The following is a 20,893-nucleotide window of genomic DNA, read 5'->3' on the forward strand; positions in this document are numbered from 1 at the left end:
TGGCTGCTTTCAGAGTCTCGTCAACCAATACATGCGGTCGTCCACTGCGAAGTTCATCCGAAAGGCTTATATCTCCCGAACGAAATTTCTGGAACCAATGGTTGGGAGTGCGTTCGTTCACGAGATTCTCCCCAAATGCTTGGCATACGTGACGACTTAATGCAGCAGCTGCAATGCCCACTTTAAAGTGATATAACAAATGCATGCGAACAAACTGTTCCGATAACTTCATTTCTCTTCGACACTGGACAAGCTATGACTGCTGTGTGCGCGCAACGTGCCTATGATACCGAAGGTCGATGGTTAGACTAACTCTGAAAGCTTGGCAAGCACGTACGACTCATTTCCTTCCTCTCTGTAAGCGCATGACTAATGGGACGTCAAAAACGACAAGAACTTTTTTGGTTACCTTGTATAATTGTGAAGTTCAACATCTTTCAATTAAAGGCTAAAAAAAATTGCTATATTCAAAAAAGATACATTGAAGGCCCATCACACTTTACGCTATTTACCCATTTAAATCATGCTCACTTTCTAAATGAAATGAAATCTATAAGTTTTACGTCCCACTGTTATGCCGGTTAGGCTAAAGGAGACGGTGATGATGAGAAATGAACGAAATGGTGGAATCAAGAAAGTGGGAGGAAACAGGAGAACCCGAGAAAACCCACGAGCACGGTGTTTGTCTACCACGAAGTCCACACGGCGCGAGCTGGGAACGAACCAAGAACCCCAAGCACCGGAGGTGACCGCTCTACCACTGAGCCTCCGCTCCCTTTCTAAGACACATTATGAAGACAGAGGAAGATGTAAATGATATAATATGGCCTGACTCAAAGTTTTTAATTTTTAATTTTGGTAGAAGTATGAATTGCTATCTCAATATTGAATTGTCTATAAGTTTGGATTTAAATATACTGACTTTCCTGAAGTTAGAGTTGTGAAGAGCTATGCCTACTAAATCACTTTTAGAATAATACATGGTCAGTTATTCGGTTTCCATCGGAGTGACTTCCAAAACGGCGTTCGCTACTGCTTGATTCAAGTGGCTTCCCAAGTGCCTCACAATGTTGATTGAATACCGAAAATTTTGACCTCCTACTTCCATTGAAAATCGAACCCGGGTCCACATTTACTACGGCAATATCTATGATTTCTTCAACACAATATGACTAAATGGAGTATATGTCTTAGAAACTATCAGAACTCAATTGAATCGGTCAGAAAGAATGAAGTGTTGTTTAAATTATTTTACTATGTACGTAACTACCCATTGTTGTTCCGATATACAACAATGTAATTAACTTCACAGGCAGGCTGCGAACGGAATTCTGTTTGTAAGTACTCAGATATTTGTAGGTGGCTCGGATTGTACAGAACATTCGACTATTGAGACTCAATTTTTGAAACTCTATTGTATTAAGAATTATAACCCCACTTCCTCTTTTTTTTTTAATAGTGCTTTTGTAAGCAGTAACAAAATCTACTAAAAACAGTAAAGAGGATCACGCGATTTTATGTATTGAATATGGAGAGCAACCGATAAAATTACCATTACCTAAGATGTGATCAGAATGATTATATTAACGAACTCAGCTGAGATATTTGCTGCAAGCTGTATATCCTTTTATTATAGGCAACCAACACTTTTTTGTTACTGTGTCGGTTAAAACAGTATCTAGGAAATGTTTTGATTTTAAACGGGATATGGACAGCCACCGTTAAAGTCATACCCACCTGTGAAGATGCTAACGGATTGACTTCATTAACGAATTCTCCCGATATCATTGCTCTACTATTAAAAAAAATCATAAATTCGATTTCGTTCAAGAGTTATTGTGTGGAATAACGGATCTACGTACATACTAACATTACATTAAGTTTTACGTCCCACGGTTACGCCGGTTAGGCCAAAGGAGACGGTGATAATGAGAGATGAGTGAAATGGTGGAATGAAGAAAGTGGGAGGAAACGGGAGAACCCCGAGAAAACCCATGAGCACGGTGTTAGTCCACCACAAAGTCCATACGGCGCGAGCTGGGATCGAACCAGGGACCCCAAGCACCGGAGGTGAACGCTCTACCACAGCCACAGCGCCCCCTCGAACCAGGGACCCCAAGCACCGGAGGTGAACGCTCTATCACTGAGCCACAGCGCCCCCTACTAACATTACAATCTTAGTTTGAGTGGAAGTCCAATAGTGTAATCCATATACAGTGACCATACCTGCTTCGCCTCCTCTTTCTAACTTCCTTGACTGATGCATCCATGGACTCATCGTCAATTGTTATGGTGAGATGCTCTGATAGAGACTGTACTTCTGATGCGACTTCCTTGCGCGTTTGGCTAGGCTCTGCATCGTCATCATCATCTTCCTCCGACATATAGGCACCTAGACGAGCTTGTAGCAATTCCTAGAATTGAATAAACACAAAGATATAATATAAGGTTCTACACGTGCCGGCTGTAAACAAACTTACACGACAACCACGAAGATGATGTTATCAATCATCATCAACGATCGACAAGTGACGAAGACTACTGAAGTCAGGAACATTTTTGGACAAAAGGAGCCAGAACACCGCAGAAGGCATCGATCTCCACCAACTGACCACCACCTCTATTCTCTAGAACGCCTGGTCTCTGAGAGTTCCTCTCTCAATGGTCGCCTGGGCTCTACAAAAACCGCACCACTCTCTAGGACGCCTGGTCTTTGAGAGGTACCTATCAGGGTGGAAAAAAATCATGATTTTTTTTAAAAAAATCATTTTTGTTGATTTTTTTGATTTAAATCGATTTTTTTGATTTAAATCAAATCTTTCTCCTCGTATAATACAAGTCGCGAACTGAAGAAAAAGCATTAGGAATTAGTATTAAATGCTAATTACGTAATTTAAGTGAAAGTATTGGGGTTGAATTTTGAATTATCCCCAATCGTTAATCTATATCAATCCCAAACAATGTTTTTAACCCTTTTAAATTATGGCTCTTTTTAAAGGTAAATTATAGACTTTCAGTCAAGCAGCTACAGCACCATCCCTATTTATCCTAGGATCATGGTACATACATCACTCTCTTTAGAATAGAACAGCTTTTGAGACGATAACGTTCACATTTTTTATCATGTCCCTGAAGCGGAAAATTTTGAGACTAATCAGCATTTTTCTATACTTTTTAAAAAAATGTTGATTCCCTCTGGATTCCCCTGTGTTACCGCACAGATCTCAAAATCAACTGGGAAATACTAAGGGGTGTACTAAATGTGTGTACACAATTTCAAGCTTCTATCTTGAGTAGTAAGGGTGAGGAAACTATTTAACAATGAGTTAAGAACATTCCCACAATGCCCCAGATGACCCGGATGTAATGTAAAAATTTCTTCAGACATCCCTATTTATCCTAGAATCATGATTTGTACATTATTCTCTTCAGAATAAAACAAATTTTCAAACGGTACCCTTCAAATGTCTCCATCATGTATCTAGGGCGGGTAAATCACGAAAAAAAGGAATTTTCTGTTAAAAATATCTTTTTTGTTTAAATTTTTATCTCTGTGAACCCCTCCCCCTGTTTTAAGGCAGAGATCTGAAACAAATCTGAAAAATACTGAGGGGAGCACTGAGTAAATGTGCAAAATTTCAATCTTGTAGGTACAAAAGTAAGCCCGCGAAAAATAATATTCCCAAATACCCCAGATTCTCGTATAAAACAGGATCTCAGGTAACAGTTTCCTGAGACATCCCTATTTATCCTAGAAGCATAGTACGTATATCATTTTCTTCAGAATAGAACAGCCTTTCAAACGGTACCATTCAGATGTCTCCATCTGAGGCGGGAAAATCACGAAAAAAGCTATTTTTTGTTAAAAATATCCTTTTTTAAAAAAAAACATTTTTGCCCCTCTGGACCCCGCTGTTTCCACGCAGAGATCTGAAAACACCTAAAAATTATTAAGGGGTGCACTGAACGAATGTGCAAAATTTCAGTCTTCTGAATGCAAAATGTAACCCGCCAAAAAAAAAAAAATAATAATAATAATAAGCAAACAAAATTATCTTTTTAAATTTATGACGTCATCACACACTATGCTTCAACGCAGAAAGGCGTGAAAGCATATGTAACGTGTTCTAAAATGCCCCCAGTCTTGAAGAAAACGAAGCCTTATTGGTACTTTTTCAACTGAATAATGAAAATTCTATTCTATCACCTAAAAAATAGGTGATATAATTTAAAAGGTTAAGCATTAAGGAAAAAGTACAGCAACGTTTATGAAATACACTTTTTTTTCACAAGTTACTGATATTTGGTAGGGGCCTATTTTTAAAAACTCAGAACTAGCTTGCGGCATGAAATACATAAATTTCGCCTAAAGTTATAAAATTTAAAAAAAAAATGGAGAGGGGATAGGACCCCTCTAAATACGCCCTATTATCTGGGAACAAACGAACAGACACGCACAAAAAATAATTTTCGTCTTAAATGTCGATGGTGATTTCCCCGCTGGAATACTTAACGATTTTAAAACCCAAACCCAATGTTACGAAAAGAAGAAAGCAGGATTGCTCCGTTACCTGTTCAAAACGGGATTTTCCCTAATCATCCTCTGCATGACACTTGTTTTCATACTTTACTGTACATTTGAGTCTCATTGTATTATGATTGTTAACTTCCATAATCGAAACAACAGGACAGAAACGGGATTTTACTTATTTTCACTTTAAATTAATTTATTTAGGAATTCGATTTAAATCAACGATTTTTATTAAAAAAATCAAGTGATTTAAATCTTGATTTAAATCAGACTGATTTAAATCAATCCACCCTGGTACCTATACACACTACTTGGCCGCAAGAGCCTTCGATCCTGTCACCCTAGGACGCCTGGTCTCTGAGAGGCACTGGCCGTAAAAATCTTGGATCCTGTTACCTTAGAACACTTGGTATTTGAATTTCTACCAACACATCAAATATCCAAGAGGAACTTGCACTTGAACTATAATTATCATTACTACTGTATATAAGAAAAAAAATATAATAAAAGTGATGAAGTCCAAAATTCCCGTGTACCATTTTTAGCTTTACCATAAAAGGCAGAATTTTACTATATATATATATATATATATATATACCGGTATATAGCATCCAACATACGGACACCAAAACTTTAATATGTGGTTCTTTCATCATGGAATCTAGTTCACTAAATAGTATATATTACGGAATTCTGCGTTAAACTTTTAGAAACATCTTAAAAACCTTGGGGGGAGGTATGGAAAATTGACCTATTAACCTTCTCCTCCTACTACATGGTAGTGAAACAGATACTTTCTCCGAAATCCGGTGTTGCCAAGAAATTCTAGCTAGCTGATAATTCTCGACCAGAGGAGTGCGTATTCCTCTCTGTCACTTGAGAAAGGTTTTAGGGAAAAAGAAAAAAAAAGTAGCGTAGAAACTCCGAATGGTTTGTGTTGTTTTGTTATTTGACACTTTGAGTGGAAAAATCTTCCTTCTTCCTTTGGAGAGGAACAAAATTCGAACTGAACGGCAGCTCTCGGCGAAAATAGGGGGTGAGCAAAACCTGATCTTCTCTGTCACATGAATAAGGAATGAAATGTCTTAAATGTTTTGGCGAAGAAAAAAGTAGTCTAGAAACTTCGAGTGCTTGATGTTGCTTTGTTATTTGACACTTTCAACCTGCTTTCAACAGAATATTTCTTTTTCCATTGAGAAAGAATGATCTATATATGCAGGCAAGTTGGTCAGTGTTTGTTTATTTCCCCCTTCTCTATATACCCACATGTGTAAGCCATTAATCACAGTGTAATGGGGACCAAAGCTATGGCAACGTCGTTGAACATAAGTTAAGTTACAATGTCACTAGTAAGAGGACATGATTGTTCGGACAGTTCCGATTACCACCCACTAAGGTTTTTAAGACTCTGCCAGTTCTATACGTAATCTCCATTCACAGAATTCATATTTAGATATTTATACTCATAGAAGAAACTCTAACAAACAAACTTTAAAAAATAATAAATAAATAAAACAAATATTGATGAAACTTCCAATACTGTAGCTGCTTATGGAAATGAACTGACGCATGATTAAATATTAACTACGACTTACTTTGTAATACGCAACAACAACTTTAGTGAGCATCATCGGATTCATCTTACAAAGAATTCCGAGTTGATGCTTACTGTGTCATTTTGAACTTTCCGACAATTCGAGAAGTGATTATTTATGAGTAACTGAAACGTCGGTTGTTCGCATGGGAAAAATAAGTTTCTGGAAAATTATTTGAAAGGTAAATTTGAATCACTCGCTCCCCTCAGCATGCGTATTTGAATCAAAGTGAAACGATAAAAAATTAGTTCGACACAAGTGCTAGATTGTTTCAAAATTAATTTTAAACAGTTCAACCGTTTCCCCACTTTGTTCATTTTATGAATACGAAGTGGAAAATTAAAATACTTTAGAAATTGCTTCCCTCCTTTAGAATTGGAATTTCTGTAAATCGTAAGTTATATCTTACACATCCATTTAGAGGCTCATGACATCCAATATTTTTAATATTATTTTGAATCCTTAGTTTACAAATTAGTATAGTACTAGTACACGCTGGGATACATGTCCACTTAATGAAGAGTTTATCTACCGAGTTTCATCTTTCTAGTTTCACAATTATTTACATTAACTTGGTCTAACTTTCGTACTTATCATTTAATAATTGCCGAAATTTTCAGTGGGAACTCCCCATCTCCCTAATCAAAGTTTTCTTCAAGCAGCAACAACAATATTCTTAATTTCATCATTGTTATGGTATGAAAGTATCAAACAAAAACCTTTCTTCTAGAAATAAAAATATAATACAAATACATTGCCGTTATCAGTAACAAAAGTAGCGCTCCTAAATATCTAAACTTTTGTAGAACAACTCAAAAGCTTTTCTTGAAGTTACTCAAAACTTTCCCGATTGGTGCAGATGTAGTACCGTATACAGTTACAATGTTGAGATTACAAACAGTACTAAGCGACTTGTAAATAATGTGATGCATTCAACAGATTTCCTAACCCTTTTGGCTTCGTAGAACGACTATCACGAACTAATACACTATTGTCTCGTCTTCCGCACGATACAATTAATTGACACACTCCTACTAATTATTTTTTCACACTGCACTAATTGAAATTCCTCTAAAATAATTTTTCTGTACATCTGCCTATGATTCTGTAAATCAACAAATATTTAAACTAAGTCGTCTGAGTACTTTTAAGGAAAGTTTGAGTTTTCTATGAACTTGAGGTTTTAAAGAATGCAACTTTGTTACTGGCAACAGCGATGTATATGTATAAACACATTTTTATTACTAGAAGAAAGGTTTGTGTTCGATACTTTAATATTGTGATTTCTCAACAAGTACGCGTTCTCAATCTATGTTGTGATTAACAGTTTACAGTTGATGCTTTAAGAAAACTCCACTGAGAAAAATGGAAGTTTCCATTGAATTTTCGGTGATCACTAAATGATGACATATACCAACATGTCCAAGTTAATGCATGTAATCATGCGTCTACAATTTACCTGTATTACTTTGATCAGTAACAACATATGAACGTACATGCTACTCTTAATTTATGTTCCTATTTGAAGTAGCAATGTTTTTTTTTTAATCCAACTCAACTATTTTAACCACCTTTTTGTAACCTTCGTTTCATGGAGCTAAAATGAGATTTTGAAGAGGCCTCTTCTTACAATTTACAACAGAAGGATCCATTCTCACTGATTCATCATTTTTTAAACTGACATGCAAATATCGTAACTACACAAAATATCATTTGTACCTACAAATATTTAGTTACTTGTACATACAGCATAACCAATTAACTTTTATCTACGGTAGACCAACAATTAATACACTGCAGGTATAAACTAGTTAAGAATGCTCCACGAGCATTGCCAAAACAAACTTAAAAAGAATTATTTTTCCTTATTAACTTCTACAGGCTTTATACCAATTGTTCCATGTACTTTATTATACTCATTAAACAATTCTTGTAATATATATAACCATTTAAAATTTCCTTGAGTACTGAACTTTTTAACATGTTTTATTTTAAGAGGTCTGTTAAAATGTATTACAATATGTTGTTGTACGAAGACACATGCTCAAAATGAAGGGCTCAAAATTGAAAAAAATCTCAAAATATCATCTTTCTACGACTTACTGTTTCCGAGCTATGGTTTCTTAAATCTCCGGAAATCCGAAAATTTTGGCCAATATCTGGGCCAGTTGGCCAGTGGTCACCGCTTACTATTTGGTGCCAACATATTCACCATCCTCTTAGGTACTGATCAACACAAATATGATCTCTCTCTATAACATACGGTTCCCGAGATATGGCTCCTTAAATCTCCCGAAATCCGAACTTTTTTTCAGATAGTTTTTGATGCTCTATCAAATGGAGGGGTCAAAATTGAAAAATTCGCAAATAATACACAGGCACACACACACATAGACATAGAGAATTCAGTAACCAACTTCTTGAGTTCGTCGAAAATGTTCGCAACTGTAACAGACTTACTATTGCAAACACTTTCAGTTTTATATACGCACCCTCACTTAAAATCATACGTTCGTTATTCGATTTTCACTTCTTTACTAGAGTTGCCAAATCCAGTTTGGTGCTGATGTACAGGCGTAAAATTTAGTTATCGGATAAACTAGTACAAATGTGAGGATCTGTATAATTATTATGGTTGTAATGAAAATCGTAAATTATTGTTAATATATTTACCTATCACCAAGTCCTACTAACAATCTCAGCTTTAAAAAAAAAAAAAAAAAAAAAAAAAAAAAAAACTATGGCCACAGGAAATATTTCAATGAATGTTACTTTTTCTACACTTAGTAAGATTTCAACATGTCTTATCACACTTGACTAAGAAGAAAAAAACATCTGTACAATTTTTCCCGATTGCGAAGGTTCGCTTGGGGTCCCGAACCTGGTATCTTTGGTTTAATGTTTCCGAAGATACCCGAAATTGAACTTAGAGAATTTTCAGTTCAAAACAGCTATAATCGACCTTTTTGGAATAGGCTGTACATGGCAAAAACGCATTCCTTGTAAATCTAATTTCGTGTAAAAATTTATATATACAAAATTTTGAATATTTTATTTCCTGTTTGAAGTTGTTTCAAGACTAATGAATGTTTATTTGGAAACAAATCATCATGATTATTGACATGGCAACTATTAAAGAGAAATATATATATATATATATACCTTTTGTCTCATAAGTTCCTCAAGATTCATATCATTTTCGAGAACAGCCACATCGATTTCATCCGAGTCGCTATCTTTGTTCTGACTATTAGCGTCATCTTCCGATTCAGACGATTCCACGTCTACTTTACTAGCTTTCTCCTTCAGTTCATTGTCCTTATTAAGTTTCGTTTCCATACTACCGTTCACAATGTGTTCACTACTATTAGAAAGGTTCTTGCTGGAGTTCACAGTCACCACTTCACTATCATTGGCATTGTCACTATTACTTTTATTGAATTCAAACAATTTTTCTGTGCTGTTGTGCTTTGTCCTCTGCGCCTTGCCTTGATCATCGGTTGCTCCACTACTCTCATTTTCACTCTCCTTTCTGTGCTTATGCTTCTTGTGATGATGTCTTCTACAAATAAAGAACAAGACTTCAAACAAAACAAGTTAAAGAGAAGATCTAACTAAATTATTTGCGCAAATTCTAGAAGTCTTGACGGAAAATCAGTCGTGTTTGAAATAAGTTAGGAACTAGGAATGGGCAAAACCGGTTTTTATAAAAACCGGAAATCGGTTTCTAGAAAAACCGACATTTCGGTTTTTACAACCGAAACCTGATTCGGTTCTCCAAAAACCGGTTCGGTTTTTCGTTGAAACCGGTTTCGGTTTTCTTCAAAAACGGTTCGGTTTTGATCGAAACTGGTTTCGGTGAAAACTTTTGGAAAGCTCAAAACTATTTCTGTGGAAACGGAATTGGTTGCCAGAGAACAACGAAATACTTTTCTGATCAGAAATAGAACCAATTTTGGAAAAAACCGGAACCGGTTTTGAAGAAAACCGAAACCGGATCCGGTGAAAAACCGAACCGGTTTTGGAGAAAACTGATAACCAGTTTTTTGAAAATTTTCAAAAACCTGTTTCGGTTTTCCTAAAAACCGAAAAATCTGTTTTTGTGCCGACCACTATTAGGAACCGATCTTTTATTGACTTCCTCAAGCATCATCAGAGATGAATGATCCTTACGAATACGTATAAGGAGATATCAAAGCTTTGTAATGCTTGCAATATTTACGAAGTGGTCTGCAACCAGACTGTAACCCTCTACATGCACGCAGATAAATATGGATCAACAAGTTTATGAAAATGCACACTTCTACTTTTCATTATCAAAATTACGATTGCACTGATATAAGAAAATGAAATGAAATCTTTGAATTTGAAGTCCCATGGTTATGCCGGCTAGGCTAAAGAAGACGGTGATGATGAGAAGTGAATGAATAAAGTGGAAAGAAACGGGAGAACCCGAGGAAACCCACGTACACGGTGTTTGTCCACCACAAAGTTCACTTGGTGCGAGCTGGAATCGAACCAAGGACCTCATGCACCAGAGGTGAACGCTCTACCACTGAGCCACCACGGCCCCTGCACTGATATAAGACATAGTTTACCTGGATTAAGAGTTCGACACAAGATTTTCTACCCTTGGGATTCTTGAGGGTAGAGTACATGTCCCTGACAATTCTATATACTAAGCTCTGAATATGGTCACAAACAAACATAGGAATGACTGATTAATTTATATTTACATCTTCAACAGCGAATACACATAGGAGAAGAACTACAACCTGAAGTGGGGTCTGAACTATTGTACTGGTTGTATGCTCTTCCGCCGTGAATCGATCTTGGATCTTCGTGCAGCAAAAAGTATGTGCGCTAACTAACTAGCAGACCAACGAGGGAACATAGCAATTTACAGAGTGATTCATTATAGGGTCTACAACTTCACTCAGTCATAATTCTTTATTGGAACCACATACAGACTTGGTTTATATGTCATTATACTGCAAAACACTTCTAGTTTTCATTCTTTTTTTTATTTATTTTTTTATTTTATTTATTTTTATTATTTTTTTGACAAATCCATTATAGCTCAATGTGTGCACCTGCGGTCATCCTGGACACATCCCAACGAAGTCGATTTCCTGCTGAACAGTAGCCAGCATTTCGGGGGTAATGTCCGCGATGGCTGTTGTGATGCGATGTTTCAGTTCATTAACATTATCAGGTAGGGGAGGGATGTACATCTTATCTTTTACAACTCCCCACATAAAGAAGTCAAATGGCGTGTACTCTGGAAACCGTACAGGCAATTGGTCCACCACGACTTATCCACTTATCTAGGAAACGCTGATCAAGAAATTCCCTTACGTCTATCAGATAGTGTGGCGGGGTGCCACCATAAGCGGTTATCGTGGTCATCTTCATCTAATTGTGGAACAAAGAATGGTCCATCCCCTTTTACTCTGGAAACATCGCAAAACACGTTCACTTTAGGGCTGTCACGAACCAGCTCCACGTGCGCCAGTTGCAGATCCGGGGGGGGGGGAGAGGAAACTTTATATTCCTTTATTTTCTTATTTTATATATAAATAAAACCCATCCCAGAGTTTGGAGCTCTTTACAGTAGCTCTAAATAGCAGTATTATAACCCACCGCCTCTCCAGAAGTCCATCCTGTACCCGCTCTGACGTGCGCATGTGGATTTTCAGTGCCCCAAATACGACAATTGTGTATGTTGACTCGGCCGGAAAGGTGAAAAGTTGATTCGTCACCGAATACCACATTTTACAAGAATGACTCATCACCGCTAATGCGATTAGCATAGTAACATAAAATTCATGTCAAGTATGTTTATCCGCTTCACTCAGTGTTTGAACCAAGGGAAGTCTGTATGGCTTCATGGACAAACGTCTACGCAATACACGCCAAACATTTGTCTGCGGATACCACTTTCTTGTGATGCACGTCGTGTAGATTTTCGAGAACTGCGGACAAAACTCTCCCTAACTGTTTCCACTACATCGTCAGTCACGGGTGAGCGCCCAGGAGCCTTTGTGTGTCGCATAGAACCTGTTTCAACAAATGTCTAGTGCCATTTGTACACTGTTGGTCTGCTGGGTGGTTCCTTGCCATATTGTGTGTGAAACTTATGCTGTACACTCGTTGCTACCAAAACACGCACTTTGCGTACCAGTGAAAGTCTCAATTTACAACGACTGACCGGTGTCGCCGTGTATGGTCAACTCCGCAACTACTCACTACATAAGTCAAACTTGAAGTGTTTTGGAGTATAATGACATATAAACCAAGCCTATATGTGGTTCCAATAAAGAATTATCACTGATTGAAGCTGTAAATCCTATAAAGAATCGCCCTGTATTCTTGAACTCTTTAAACCTACAACAACACACTGCCTTCGGATAAGAGCTTGAAAATACACTTTCTTAGCTTCATTCCCAGTTAACAGTAACAACGCCCTCAAGTTCGCCGCTGTTTGGCATAACCTCGTAAGCCTCACGCGACAGGAAATCTGAGTTCACTTGTCAACACAAACGAATAATGTCTTAATACAGTTAAACCTTCACAATGATGACCACGAAAATTATTGAAAATTTTACTCAAAATCGCTAACAAACGTAACTGAATTCCTACCAAGACTTCTACAATAGCAGACACTTGACACAATGCACCAACAAGCAACTTTCAACCGAAGAGATAACAGCTTTGAAGTGCAATGATATTGAACTCAAAGGTTGTCTTAAGCGACTTGTACACGGTCGCAAAAAGCTTGAACAAGATTCTCGAATGAAGTTAAAACCCTCTTGTACACGATCACAGAAGTATTGAATTGTGTTTTATATGCTTGTCGATAGGTGTCAGCTCAAAACAAACGATGGAAAATATGCAAACAGATGAAAGTGAAACTGCTTATTGATTAAGTTCAGATCTGCGCGCAAATAACTACAATATTAGCGTTTCTTTCCTAACTTTCTGCAGGCATTTGAAATTTAATAGATTACACGAAACATTTCAGAAAACACGTCAGTTAATTTTGTAAATATGTCAGCAAATCTTTACTTAGTATTGTGCCCCTTGTATACGAATGTAGATTAGGTTATCTTAGCTTACGTTAAGAAGAATACAGTCCTGCTTAGGTATAAAATCGTCCCTTGTGCTCCGATTTTTTATTTTATTCTTCATGTGGCGTACGGATAACAGAATAACACCAGAGAAAAAATTTCTCGAACAGTTTCCAAACATCGTGGAACTTCTCTGTTAAATCTAAATGTATGTAAAACAAAAAATAAAAGGAAAAAAAAATCTTTAAACGACACATCTTCAAGTAACTGGGTTTACTCTTATGAGCAAAAGAAGAGTAGTTACCGCCTAGGATACAAAGATCACTAAATGTTAAATCGGTAATAACTGTTCTTCATATTTATATTTTTTAAATGTGAAATTTTTATTCTGTGTATATTTATTTCATATTTCAAAAACAAAAATCACAACAACTGTATCAACGAATTCTCAACTTAGTAAGCTTCATTTCGTATTTGGTACGTGAACTTCATTGACGCTTACGCAGAACACCTCCTTACTCACTGCATTTTCGAATTCAACAAAAAAGTTTTCTCAAATATAACTCTTCCTTCTCAAATTGTTAAAGACATAATTGAAACATTCACACTCACTTGGTGGAATGCGTCTGTACGAGTGTTCCTGCACAGTTTCAACCGATTATTCTATGGCCTTGTTCACCAGGTTGAAGTCATTCACACGATCGAATCACTTTATAAACACGTTTCGCATTCTTGACGCAAGATTTAACTTTAATGAAACCTACAAAACATTTAATATGTAGAAGTTTTAATACTGTTCACGCATGTGTAATAATAATAATAATTTTAAAAAATTCTTTACGTGCCTCAGGCAAAAATTATTTTATTCTTTCCGTCTCCCAACATTTCACTTACTTCAGGAAATGCAAGCTTCTTCAGGGTTCTCACCTTATGAATAATTAAATCGGGAAGTGAATCACATTCTGGCTATTCGGTTCCTTCCTCATCAACATTCTATCGCATATACTTCTAAAATTACTACAAAAATTCGTAAAATTCCGTTAATCAACTATCAAACGCACATTTGCAGTCTCACTAAGAATAACAACGAATTTCACATTCAACTTTTTGATTCGTAGTAGTCAATCATCATGGTTTGTACGTTTATAAAAAAAATTGCTAATTTACTTTCTTTTCTTTTTCAGTATGAGAAATGTTTGTGCTCTTTTTAATCAACTTTCACTGACCTTGATTAATGATATAATTTTATCTCATATTGGAATGACAAAAAAGAACTAAAGAACACATTAGAAACTAGAAGAATCAAGATCTCGTGGTTTCAGAATCTTCTAAACATTTGGCCAATTCTAACCGCTATTAATAAAATACTATTCCTCGATACATTGTCACAAAAAGAAAAGTCGACATATTTTACTACTTTATGAAAATCAGAGAACCGGAATTAAAGCCAGACCAAGGATCTCTACACAAGATTCAGAATTATATTATTAACCTAAGAAATAACACAAATTGTGTTTTAAAAAAAAATTAAAAAGTGCACTAAAATGTCTTACTTAAAAAAAGCAATTTTTCATACTATACAAACCACAGTGATTGGCTACTATGAACCAAAAAGTTCAATGTAGAATTCGTTATTATTCTTAGTAATTGCAAATGTGCATTTTAAAATTCAATAATGAAGTTTGTAGAAAATTCTACAGTGTAATTTTAGACACATACACAGTGAAATATTGATGAGGAACGGACCAAATATCCAGAATGTGATACGCTTTTCAATTAATTCTTCACAAGGGAAGAATCCCCGAAGAAGCCTGAGTACCTAAAGCAAGTGAGATATTGGGAGAGAGGAAAAATAAAACAGAACATTTCTGCCCAAGGTACGTAAAAACTTTTTTTATTTTTCAAATGTTTAAAGTTAACTATGCGTTCATAAAGAAAAGAGCTAATAGTGCCGAAGAGAGCCTAACATTGTTAGTGTACACACGAGAATCGTTGAATTTGCAGTTCTGTTATAAATCGCCAACATAAACAACCAGTTTCTGAGAACTCTTGCCTCAAACGTATAAAATGCGATTATAAATTGATTCGATCTTCATGTGAGTGACAACCTGTGAACAAAACCACAGAACAAATGGCTAAAACTGTACAATAAAATTATTACAGAACAATCAATAAAATAAATATTTAACTTACCTTCTTAACAACTAGATTAAAAATGCATCAATTAGTGGCTCTACGTAAACATTACTTATCTACTTAAGTTGCAATGAAAGTCACAGGGGAAAATAGTGCTTGACATAATAACACTGAATAAAATAGAAAAGAAGCACGAATCATTCACGTCTTATAAAACTACCTAATTATCATATCTAAAACATTATACTATACTACAGGTCTACACGGGCTCGGGCCGTAAATTTTTAAATATACAACCATATTTCTCGGGCTTTTTCGGGCCTAACTTTCTAAATATACTGTGCAATGATACATCACCGTTCTTTCTGAAGAACTTTTAAAAGCACAACTGCAAAATTAAACAGCTAAGTGCTGTAAATAAAAATACAATTTTGCGTTAATTGTAATTCGGGCTCAATTGAGTATCACACGAGCTCGGGCCTAAATGCTAAAACATATTTCGGACTCGGGTCGGGCCTCAATTATAAATTCACGGGCCGGGCCGAGCCCGGGCTAAAAATTCCGGTCCGCGCAGACCTCTATAACACACACAAAAACTAGACATTCTTATGAAATATTTTCTCAATTACCTTTCTGATCTGTCCGAAGATGAATGTTTTCTATGTTTATGATGATGTTTATGTTTCCTTTTCTTCTTCTTTTTTGAACTACTGTGATGAGTTCTGTCAGTAGAGTTTGCTAGAGTTTCACTAACAAATTCAACTGAATCGCTGGATTCTGAGTCAGATGACCTGTAATATAACAAACTAGAAATCACCAGGCTATATATTATACAGATACTATTAATACAGGGTCTTATAAAAAAAGAAACACTCATACATGATTGTGTAAATTACACAAAAATAAATAAATAATAAGTGAGTTTATAATTTTAAGGTCAATTGATTCGAATATGATCTTAAAAAAGTACTAGTGGGTGCTATCAGGGCCTTTTTATTTCAAGTGTGTCTCTGCTGGCGCTGCTGTCGATGTGTGTTTTCCCGTACCTCCCTCGAAAGAGGAGGGACAAGTTGCTGCGGCCGAGATCTTTCAATTGTTGGATGCAGAAGCGATGCCACAATGAACTATTTCACGGACTTCGCTCTGTCTTGTTAGCCATTCTAAGTAGCCTACCATCTTCACTTGTCAAGACCAAACGACTGAACGGCAAATTGCCAACACAGATGAGGCCATTCACTTCTTTTCTCTAAGCAAACTGATTATTTCATCCGCCAGAGGATGCGGTCGAAATATGTTTCGCATATTTTCCGAGGGCACACCTGAGATAGACAGGCTCTAAAATTTAGGAAACGAAAACACCTTACCATACATCCTTCTACTAAAAAAAAACATACTGTTTCAAAGCTACTCTCGCTTTTTCCTCAGTGTAACTTCTCAAGATGCGCTGCTGAACTTATGACTTTTTTTTTTAAATTTAATTTTGAAAAAATCAGTAACTCGAAAAAAAAAATACCTTTTAATATTAAAAACCAGACAAGTTCACTTCATATTTCCACGTTAGGATGGTCAAAATTATTTAAATGTTCTCGAAAAGACATTAAATGGTAGAAAAAAGCTTCACTATCACAAGTGTTTTTGATGTACTGGAAACACCATCAAATTAGACTGGTAATTATAAAATGTTGTAATAGTAGATAGTTCAGTCTCAAAGTAACAAATGTACACTCATGTATAAAATTATTGTCGCATATCTATGTCTTCTAGTAAGAATATTATTTGATAATGATTTTCCGGGTGCTTTTAATACTGATACTATGTGTATAATCGGGAAACGTATATTTGTGGTAAATTCCATAGGTAAAGAATTTTAAATACGAAAATTATAATGAGTAAACAAAATGTTACTAAATGGACAAGAAAGTTTTATTTTCGTTTTATTATTCTTATTTACAACACTTTTGACATGAAATTGGCCACGTAAATGTCTTTGGCGATTATACACATACTAACACTGTAAGAAATATTGGGCGAATTCGTTATCAAATTATATTCCTACAACAACATATTTATAGACATGCGACAAAAATTTTGGACATGAGTGTACATTAAGTTAATCAAAATCAACGCAAGTTCTTTCCACACTACCAAATTACGAAAGTCTAAGTTGCTGAAAATGTTTTTTTTACCAATTGGTTAAAATATATTCAACATAGTTTCATAAAAATGTACAACAATAATAAGAAAATTTGTTATCATATATACTGATTGAAGCAATAAGGCATATACTCATAAGAAATGTAAACCTACCTTTGTACCTAGTGTTGAAAAGAGTCGGAGTAAAATGGGGAATTTTCTGGAGGTGGGAAGTTTTTTTTATTAAGGTTCGGGGAAGAGAAAAAGGAAAATATTAGATTTTAGTATTTTTTAGCCGTTCCTTGTTATACAGTCGTTGCAAAATTAAATTTCAGTAACAAATTTTATACAATATACTGTTCTTGTTACACTCAATGTGTATCTACACTTATTGTTGCCATTCACTATCAACACCGTCCTACTTCGAACATTGATATAAGCGAACATACTAAACGAAATACAAATATATATATGCTTGTGGAAGTAAAAATATACTAGAACTATACATTTACTGATGGTCTAATTATACCCTCTTCATGAAAATTACGTTCACTCCTTTTGCCAATGCACTGTCAAATGCATTATACTACAATTTAGAATGCTTTAACGGAAATGAATGATTCTTAAATACCTTACAGATGAAGGAAGATTTACAATATACGCAAAAATCATTCTATTTTGTTTAGACATTCATTAGATAGCAATATTTTGCAAACAACATTACTAGACCTTCGTTTTAGATCTATTGTAAAACCAACCAGAATTTTTTAACTTTAGAAGTACAGTTTTGTTTAAGAAAAATCTTAAAAGACACCCACCATTCATTTTTTAAAAACCTTGGATTCTACACATGGCTCTCAGAATACAGCCTTTTAAGAAGTGTGGGTCCAGTTCTTATTTAGAGAAGACAAAATCCCCTTCTACATTGTGGAGTTAGGTGCAAACCGAGCTCTCTGTTCCCGCTTGGTATACCTTTAGTTGCACGAAATGTAACGAGATGAAGATTGTATTTAGCAGGGTTGGCTTTTAAAAAAAAAAAAAAACGTTCGTAAAAGTGTAAATGTTTGCAAATACCTTGATGAACACACATTTGTGGGTTATCACGTTCCACTCCCGTACATTATTCGTAATATATATTCAGACCTAAATTCCCCATTCATTACTCAAAAAGATTATACTACAAAAGCAACTATATATATATATAAGTTCATAAATGTTTGTTTTGTGATTTTTTGTAGTTGTCATTATTGTTATGTAATTGCAATCAAAGAAAAATTCTAAATATTGTTTCGTTTCAATGTTTACTATTGATTAAATACATCGAAATGCCGTACTTTTTTTTGTGTGTGTGTGTGTGGGGGAGTCATACATACCCCACGAGAGGCATTTAGTGAAATGAGAAGTATCTTTGGTATCTATTTATGTATAAATGAGTCTGTGCCAAAGAGGACTCAAATAATTCGTATCCTTAATCAATTTTCTTACTGATATGCAAATTAAGTCGTTGTATTTCTTTAATTTGGACCAATAACAGTCGTTTGTTAACTAACTTGAACTAAATTAGTTCTTCTGTACTCCGTAGTACTTTGAAATTGTCCATATGTAATTCTGTATAATGGTTTCACTTGTGCAACTGTTTATCTTTTTGTCCTTCTGAAATGACTCTTGACAGTTATATTAAGAAGCATGTAAAGATCAGAAGAACGTACTTTTTATCAGAATTCCTTCGTGAGTGAGTCGGCAGACGTATCGCATTTGTGGCTAATTAGTCCTGGTTCCGAGTTCAAATGGAGGACAATTTCTCTAGGATGTAACTCGAGAAGAAGCGGTTTTTATTCCACTTTAAGCTTATGTGATCCCTTCCAGTATAACCCGGTTGTTGCATAATAACATCAAGGCGAAACAAACTTATTTCTGTCCATATATGATATGAATACATAGAGCAAATTATTTAAACCAAAAAAACCTGGTTCAAACCAAAAAACCGTTTTTTTTTTCCTTCGGTTTTTTCAATAAGAACCATGTTTTTTGCCAACCCTGGTATTTAGCGTAGTTTTAACTACAGGAAATAACTTAGCTGACAAGGTTTCAACTTTGATTGATAACCATAACCTGATTATTTTCTAGCTCGCATAGACTCAAACGCGAAATACGCGTAAAACTTTTTCGCTGAACGTTGAACATAATTTATTCCGTATCGCTATTCTTTTAATAAACGTGTGGCCTAAGTTATAGCTTGTGTGCATTACACAGATTGCTTCTTTTAGCCTTCCATTTGTCAATGTTATTTTAATAGACAGTAATTAATTTCCCAATTTGTTTTAAAAACTGCTCCTTCACTGATTCCAACAAATCTTCGTTAAAAGTAAACGAGTAAACACCGTATTTTACTTAACATTTAACAGATTTGTTCCAAAATTTTCCGCTAATTCTCGTCTCAATAGTAATTAGTGGACTTTTCTTTTAGCGAAAATCAAAGTTCAAACTCCAAATTTGATGGCCATAACTTGGGAACCACAAGTTAGCACGAGAAAATATTTCATATGTTCACCAAGCAAGTCAAGGTTTACCTCCATGCCAAGTCTGGTCTTGATCAAATGTGTTCAATACCTCGTGTACAATATAAATTGTTCTTGAGATCGATTATTTAAAAAAAAAAAAATCAAATAAAGGATGTTTTTTGAATGAGAAATCAAATAAAGGATGATTTAAAAAAAAAAAGGGAAATCAAACAAAGGACCAGAAAAGTAACAATTCAGGAAACTAAAATACGGAATATTCGTCATATAGAGTATGGTAAATGATGAAAATACTTTGATTTGGGATGTCAAGTCTATACGTCCCATGATGATCTTCACATGGGGTGCAAATTATAAAACAACAAGCAGAATGCCCGTTCTTCGCATAAGAAGGAAAGTTTATATGTGCTTGCCTTGTACTTCTGTGTTTGTGACTTCAATTGAGTCTATTTCTTTTATCTCTGGGAACGTTTTCAGCACTGTTTTTGTTACTGTCACCGGATCCATATCTTAATCTCTCTTGCTGTAGTTCTTCTTTTAAAAACAATTACTACAAAGTTTTCTATTGACTCAATTCTAGTTCTTGATTACCCTTAAATGATTGTCCCTGCAATTGCAGGCAATCCGATCTAATGTGGTTGCCCCTCAATTCTTTTTTTTTTTTTTTTTTTTTTTTTTTTGTTAGTGTTTGTTTTGTAAATCTTAATTTACCTGGCAGATTTAAAACTCTACAAACTTTCTGAATTTTAGGTTTTAGGTGGTTGTACACTTATTTTGGTGGTAAGGTTGACTCAGGGTTAAAAGCATGTCCTTTAGCAACCGTGTTATATGAAGCTATTACCATAAATTTGCGAGTTTTACTGCACTGCAATAATATAAACTGATGGTATGATTTTACTCAGGCAACTC

General features: G+C 35.3%; 1 protein-coding gene across 3 annotated transcripts in view; it reads right to left on the bottom strand.

Moving 5' to 3' along the window:
- The window catches only part of Prp4k (Pre-mRNA processing factor 4 kinase), a 117,059-nt gene that overhangs the window by 86,707 nt on the left and 9,459 nt on the right, over nt 1–20,893 (bottom strand). For all 3 annotated transcript variants that reach the window (XR_014132136.1, XR_014132135.1, XM_081764489.1), the window contains exons 2-4: nt 15,962–16,123; nt 9,289–9,688; nt 2,227–2,414 (exon numbers count right to left, since the gene is read on the bottom strand). Coding sequence is in view for 1 of the 3 variants with exons in the window: in XM_081764489.1 (XP_081620615.1) it covers nt 2,227–2,414; nt 9,289–9,688; nt 15,962–16,123 (750 nt within the window). In the remaining 2 variants the exon portion in view is untranslated. The remainder of the gene's footprint in view (nt 1–2,226; nt 2,415–9,288; nt 9,689–15,961; nt 16,124–20,893) is intronic.

The sequence above is a fragment of the Thermobia domestica genome, chromosome 7 (genome assembly GCF_964235325.1).
Source record: "Thermobia domestica chromosome 7, izTheDome1.hap1.1, whole genome shotgun sequence".
Taxonomy (NCBI): Eukaryota; Metazoa; Arthropoda; class Insecta; order Zygentoma; family Lepismatidae; genus Thermobia; species Thermobia domestica.